Source organism: Halyomorpha halys, unplaced genomic scaffold (assembly GCF_000696795.3).
Source record: "Halyomorpha halys isolate HHAL.00 unplaced genomic scaffold, Hhal_1.1 Scaffold654.1, whole genome shotgun sequence".
NCBI lineage: Eukaryota > Metazoa > Arthropoda > Insecta > Hemiptera > Pentatomidae > Halyomorpha > Halyomorpha halys.
Window position 1 is genome coordinate 367329 of NW_027108478.1, and position 7571 is coordinate 374899.

A 7571-nucleotide genomic window follows, 5' to 3' on the forward strand; every position below is an offset into this window, starting at 1 on the left:
CGTTCCGTGTTGTTACTGTGTTCAATAAATATTGTCATAACTCCATGACCTGTGTTATCTTTTGCTCTAAACTATAGAATCTTATATTCAACATTGTGATCTATCAACAACGCGAAAAACATTATTCATATCTTTTTTATGTTAAAGTTAAATAAATTTGCTAAAATTTTAGCTTTAAAAGAGCTCTTTACGTTTATTAGTAATCAAGATAAAGTTCCTCCACTAATTGGTTATAAAAAAAAATGGCTATTCGTGTGGGATAAATTAATTTTATCTGTAAAAAAAAAACTTAACTGAAAGCAAATTGAATGAAATACTAATCAAATACAGTGACCAAAAAAATTTATTTTTAGTTTAATACATTTTATTTTCGTAAAAAAATATTGAAGTTTTTACTGTGCAACTCTCCTTAACAAATAATTGTTTTCATGAAAAAAACGAGATATTTAGTAAAAATTTAATTATTATATTAAAAAAAAAGTAATCGTACAAGTGAATATTGAGAAGTTTTAAGTAATCCTCAGGTCAAAACAATACCAGGACTAGTTGTGGATTAGTAGCTTTAAAGGGTAACTGATAGCACTCACTAATAGTAATACATCAAGCCAGTTAAAACTTCGCAGGTCCCACAAAGGGTAGTAAAACATGTGAGTTAAGTTCCGTGACTAAAGACAGAATTGTTTCCTTATTCTAACAAGGTTTCAGTATGAGAGAGATTGGTAAACAAGTTAAACGGAGTCATACCACTGCACAATACATAATCAAAAGTTTATATATGGATCTATAGACAATATAAAACGCTCAAGGCGGCCTAAAATAATAACTACTTGAGAAGCCAGAGTACGATATTGTACGACTAGCTAGTAAAAATCCAAAAATTAGTTCCAGGGAATTAAAAGAACATTTAGAAACAACGTCTGGAAATCAGTTACGTCATAATCTATAAAGGATCTCTAACCAGTATCACGCCACCGTATTATAGCCAAATCTTTCGTTCCCATTGATCTGAAGAACTGCTACCAAGTGATCCTGAGGAATAGATACTTAAGAAACAGTTGACACCATCTTACGCCAGACCTCCTTCTTAGTGCTATATAGGAAGAAAATAACTTTATTAAAATTGTTGTTATCTTGAAACCAGAGAATCGTCTTTATGAACGGGAGATAGTGACACGTCTGTAGTGCAGCAAATGGAAGCTCCAATAGGGATCGATGTGCTCCCATAACCGCACGAAGAATGGTTCTGATGATAAAATAAGGTTTAATAGAACAATGTTGTGATTGCTTCAAGGTTTAGATATTTTTAGTGAAATTAATTATGCGGTGTTCGTGCCTTTTTCGTTCGAAAGTAAAAATAAGTTCAAATGAATTTAAAGTACGAATTATGTTTCTTTTATTAGGTTCAAATTAATAAATACACAGTTAACTGTATTAGCCAAGATCACAAATGCACCGCATCGCTCCCCTCCCGGTTAATTAGTTTTTTATTCCATTTACAAATGCTTTCCCCCTCTAGCTTCCGTTATTTCCCAACGGAGTGGAAACATGCTATCGTTGTTCCACTCCTCAAGCCCAGAAAACGAGGAGCGGATCCGGTAGATTACCGGCCCATCAATCTCCTCAATCACATCTCAAAAATTTATGAGAAGCTAGTCTTCATACACATCCGCAAACACTGCGACACACAAGACGTCATCCCCCCGGAACAAACCGGGTTCTCGCGTGGTGTGAGCTGCTACCACAATGTGGCCAAGCTGCAAAGCGATGCAGCAAACAACCTAAATAGGAACCTTGCCACTGCCATGATTTCACTAGACTGCACACAGGCATTTGATTCTGTATCCCACTCCACACTAATCCAACAACTCAGGCTTCACCAATTCCCGGACCAACTGGTCGACATTATTGGGTCCTACATCAGTGATCGGACTTTCTCAGTTCGGGTCAAAACTGAAATCTCCACTCCCAAGCCCGTCACTTGTGGTGTCCCTCAGGGTTCGGTCCTTGCGCCAGTTCTATTTAATATATACACTGCCCACATAGTCGGGACTAAATTTGACAATGCTCAAATATCTGCTTATGCTGATGATATAGCCATATACTCGGCAAGCATGAATGCAGACAAGGCCATGGACCAGGCCGCCGCAGCGGCCCAACTCATCGCTAACAAACTACGAGACATAAACATTCATATCAACCCACAAAAAACAGACGCCATCACCTTCTCATACAAGAAAACTCCCAACAGAGCACCTAAACTCAACGAACAGACAATACAAACCACGAAACATCTCACTTACCTAGGCATTAAACTAGAAACACATCTATCTTTCACTGCACACATACAGAACAGAATACAAATCGTCAAGACAACATCATACCAACTTAAACACCTCATCTACTCACCAGGGCTGTCACTCAGACTCAAATTACTCATATACAAAGTAATACTACGACCATCACTCCTACACGGCGCACCACTACTACACTATCTTTACCCAACAGCCCTGAAATCACTACAACAATACCAAAACAGCACACTACAGAAGATATGTCGAGGGACATCTCTTGAAAGACGTAACATGGCACACATTCATAACGAACTACAGTTAGAAACTGTACAACAGCACATCACACGGAGACACATTAAATTCTTCGACAGTCTCCATGCTTCCTTCAATCCAGTATTCCAGTCTATCACCCCATCCCCCCTTCCTGCGAGGTGGCAGGGCAGGAAAGGTCCCAAAAACCCTATTAACATCACCTCATAGCTCCATCTACTGATGCACCCCAACCCCCTCCCCCACACTTCTTTTGATTTCAGACTGTTTCTCTTATCATTTCACTAGTATCTATTGTCTTTATTATTTTTATTTTTATTTTTATTTATATTTTATATGCGATATAACACGAGGAGGCCCCTCACCTCCGGACTCAAATAGTTGCTGAACGGATAGCTCATATGTAAAATTAAATATAATAGGTAACCTTTAAATACCAAAGGTAGTAAAAGGTAAGACACAACACGAATTACTTTTTCTTTCTACACAGTAATGCACTACTAACTCACATTTTATTTCTGTTTTAGAGGGTTCGGAAAAAAAAAAATCCGTTATTTCACTATTTTTTCTTAGTATAAATTTATGCTTAAAGTAGGGAGTGATTCTGTGAAAAAACTTAAGAATATCCTTGACTCTGTTGTAAGTCTACCGACTATTCTGGTAAGATATTTCAGTCTTGTCATTTTTCCTAAATCCATTTTGACCAGCTAGTTGTAAGGTCTTGGTTTTTCTGATATCTTATACCACTTTAATTAAACTAGTGGTTTAAAAAATATTAGGTAATCAATTACATTTATTTCACTACTAATTTTAAATAATTTGATCAACAAGGATACAGTCCATTTATAGTAAGTTATATTTAAGGAATGTTATAAGGACCAGTAATCATTCTTTTATGGGTGATAAAGCGTCCTTTCTTCAAAATATTACACAAGTATGTTATGCCAGTGTGCATTTTAAAAGTATAAATGAAGTAAAAAAAAAAAAAGAAAAAGATAAACAATGAAGATTCTAAATTTTGTTAAAAAAAAAAAAAATACACAATGATACTATTCGCCATTATAGAGCTAATGTTTTTTTCAAATCATTTGTTAACAATTTTATATAAGAAAGAATGAAGTTAGCTCTTAATTCAGTAGTTATACCTCTTTGGTTTAAACCTTCATGTTTTCAAGATACAACTTCTTCACTACACGTGAGGTGTGTTTGTTGATTAGGTTTGCTGTATATTCAAGTAAGATATTGTTTTAAGTAGCACTATTGGTTTTAATTTTTTTCATAACTTTTTTGTTACGTATACTTGAGGTTCGATTTACTCGACTATTCCGACTAAATTCAAAGTTGATTGAGTATTAGTTCTGCATAGCAAACATACCTTTACACGTATGGTTCTTTCCTATAGTTTGTCAATTTCGTTTTGCAACCTTTGATATGTTTATTTGAAATATTTTAATATTGTTATCAGTTTGTTTTTAGAATAATTGAATGATTTTATAATTGATATTAAGCGAATGGTTTATTTTTATAAATGGTATAATTACAATTCTAAAATCATCTTTAAAGTATTAAGATGCACCTTTTGATTATATGAATGCAATCACTACAAATTGCATAGATAAGGAAATAAATTTAGGTAGGGGCTAGTAATGCTAACCCAGCTTTTACTATATTGTTGCATATTTATCTGACCCTACACAAGAAGCCATTTACCTTTAGGAAAAAACTAAGGTGGAAAAATAGTAAAGATGTGAAGAGAAGAATTCTTTTTAAAGCTCAATGAATGTAATATGAATAGTTTTGTAATTTCCTACATACTCAGTTTATATTTTGCTACATAATTTTTTTTTTTTTTGAGAACTACATTTATTTAAATAAATGTTCTGGGCTATATTTTACGGGTTTTATTTTTCTAATAGTCTGTTAACTAGATCAAAAATAAAAGCAAATTACTGTTTAGTCTGATTGACAGCCTTAGAACTGGACCGGTTATTTCTTAAAGTACACAAGTGAATTTTTTACTGGTTTCCAGTTAAAAGTGAATCTTGGAACATTTGATAAAACATAAATCCTGGTATGATTAATATATAATCTGACAGTTTACAACAAATATTTGTTGTAGATTCATATCGTTTAAATTTGATTTCTATATAATTTCTTTACGTCTATCTCAAAGTCATGAAAATATATCAAAATAACCGATGAAAATATTGTTTCTAACCTTACTGTTAGTCATAAGTTGGCTGTTATAGACTAATTCTGTACATTTTGATAATTTCTTTTATTCCTATATTTATTTTAAAAATATTTATCCCCTTTTGTGTTTAGTAAAGCTTAGGCATAATGTATTGGTGATAATATTATGATTATTTATATGCCTTATTGTACCTCCTTTGGCTGTCATGCAACTGCTCGACTAACCAGCATTCTCTCCATTATAATTTTACACTTAAATATATTTCCTCATACCTTAATGGATGAAAAATTGAATTTCCTAATTCCTTAATTGTGATTTCTTGTTAATTTTGTTTATTTGAAAATTAATTATTGAATCATTACTTGATGTAGATCTGAATTGTAAAGTGGAGGATATTATTTGTTCAGTTTATGGCCAATATGAGACATTAACACTGAATAGTACAAAATGAGGTGTTTAAAAAAAAAGTTCAAAGAAATGTTTGGTATATTGTTAATTTTAGAAGACAAAAGTAATCATGATAATATAATTACCAAGAGCTTTCATTAATCAATTTCATCAAACATTTTAGTAAATGCAGCTGCCAATTACATTATTAATAGTTTTTGTTTAATTAATAGCTGTAAGGAAAACAGTGCAGTTCATATTGATGCAGGAGAGATAGTGAGAGTGTAAACAATGAAGAGTCTACTATATGTATTTTGATTTTTCTAACAAAAAAATAAATAAAATAATTTTTACTTCATTCTTAAACATTACTTAGTAAATTTATACTTTGCAGGCATAATTTTTAACTATGAAATCACTAAACTAATCTAATGTTACTCAAAAGAAAATTTATTTTTTGAGGCAACCTAAACTATGTAGAGCTTTGACAAAAGGCTACCTGTGTAGGTATTGGAAGAACAAAATATATGACATGGTACTAATTTTTCGTGAAATTCAACACATTTATGTAAACCATAATTTTGAATATTTAGTTTTGTTGGAGGAAGATATTCCGGGTGGTGGTCAATAAATGTTTCAAAATAGTAACAAAAACTATTTATTGTTGACCAACGTTTTGCCCCACTTTGTTGGGCTTCGTCAGGGCTAAATAAGAAAAACAAGATACAAATATTTTAGAATTAACAGAACATTAAAAATATAAAACATTTCAAAACAATTTTTAAGTTTTAAAGTATATTAAAAAACTAAAAATAACAAAATATTAATAACAATATGAGGAGATATACATGCTGGTAGACAGGAGACAAGTTGTTAATAAATATAAACATTTGTGATATAAATTCTCAATATAGATCTAGACACATAAATTGTAGGAGACTTCTCATTAATACTAGTTTTAAATATGGTAAAGAGGTAATTGTATAAGGTATAACAGATAAGTGGTGAAGATATGGTATAGGTGAGGTATAGATGTATATAAAAGGGGATATTGAGAAATTGGATAAAAATTAATAATGGTCCAAATAACCTGATAAGTGTGGCATTCTGATGCCAACTGAGAAACAAAACAGGAAGAGCAGGTAGAGGAAAGGGTATACTTCCTGAGTGGGGGGAGAGTTTTAATAATGTATTGTAATAATTTAAAATAAAAGAAAAAATAATTTTAATCGTTTTAAACTAATTTCAAATATAAAAGAGATAGCTTGGGTTCAATTAAAAACTTTATTACTAAATAGATAATAGAATTTTATTTAAATTTTATAATATAAAAGACTCTTAATCTCAGGGTGGGTTGCCAGGCAATCAGAAACAGACAGTTACAATAATTACACTTAATTAAATTAATATCTCTTTTACACATATATATATTTTTAGGTATAACAAAACTAACCAAGTTCACAATCTTCTTTTGATGATTCTTGGTATCTTCTTTTTTCTAATGTTATGTCCTATCGTCAAAATTGGCTTCCAGTCCTTCCAAAAAGCTATGTCTCTCTCACAACAATGGCTTCCAAACTTTCCCGCTTCCAGCCGACGGACGTCCTCTCACCAGGCAATCCAAACTCAGAGTCCTATTCTTCTTGGTTGTCTTCCTTTTTCAAACTGTCCACTCTTGCTGGACAGAAATTGATGAGGACCTCCTCATACTGCAAACATCATTTCTCCTGCACGCCCAAACAACAAATGAATCTAAAAACCAAAACCTGCCTCGATGTTCCATGTAAACATCGATTCTCGCACAACAGTTAGGGATTTTTGCAAATGATTTACTTTCTGAATATTATTCTTTAACACTATTTCTTGACTTCTATTTTTTCTTAAATTTACTGTATTTTCAATTATGATGGGAAGTGTTAAAATAGTTTTTATGATTGAATCTGCTCAGCATGGCCTTGATTCAACGGACTTGTTGACTGAAAAATACGTACCGCCATCTTGGTTTTGTTTTGAATCACAAATTTATCATGGACAATGAAAATTAGTTAGCTTGCTTTTTGGATAAACAAAACAAATGAACAATATTTAAATGATAAATAAAATAAAACATATCAAAAACCCTTTATACATCAAAATATACTATTTACTCAAAAAGAGCATATTACAATATAGATGAGTCAACTGGGAGAAATAACTAATCTCATATTTAATATTACAATATGTAAATAAATGAAATAAATAAGGTCAATACAAGTATAAGAGGTTACATACAAATATAAATACATTGATACATAAATTCCTATAGATGAATAAATATATATGTGTGTGTGTGTGTGTGTGTGTGTTACGGTCTGAGTCAGCTGTTATTTCGATGTCAGCTGACTGAGGGGATCAGCTGATCGAGGGTATATAAGAGATGTAGCGAACAC

At 32.0% G+C, this 7571-nt stretch overlaps 1 protein-coding gene across 1 annotated transcript in view; it reads left to right on the forward strand.

The window, feature by feature from the left end:
* Positions 1–3708: 3708 nt before the first annotated feature.
* Positions 3709–7571, forward strand: part of LOC106685064 (large ribosomal subunit protein uL24) — a 16663-nt gene continuing 12800 nt past the window's right edge. Inside the window, exon 1 of the mRNA XM_014427547.2 lies at positions 3709–3795. Coding sequence (XP_014283033.1) covers positions 3726–3795 — 70 coding nt within the window. The 5' untranslated portion in view covers positions 3709–3725. The remainder of the gene's footprint in view (positions 3796–7571) is intronic.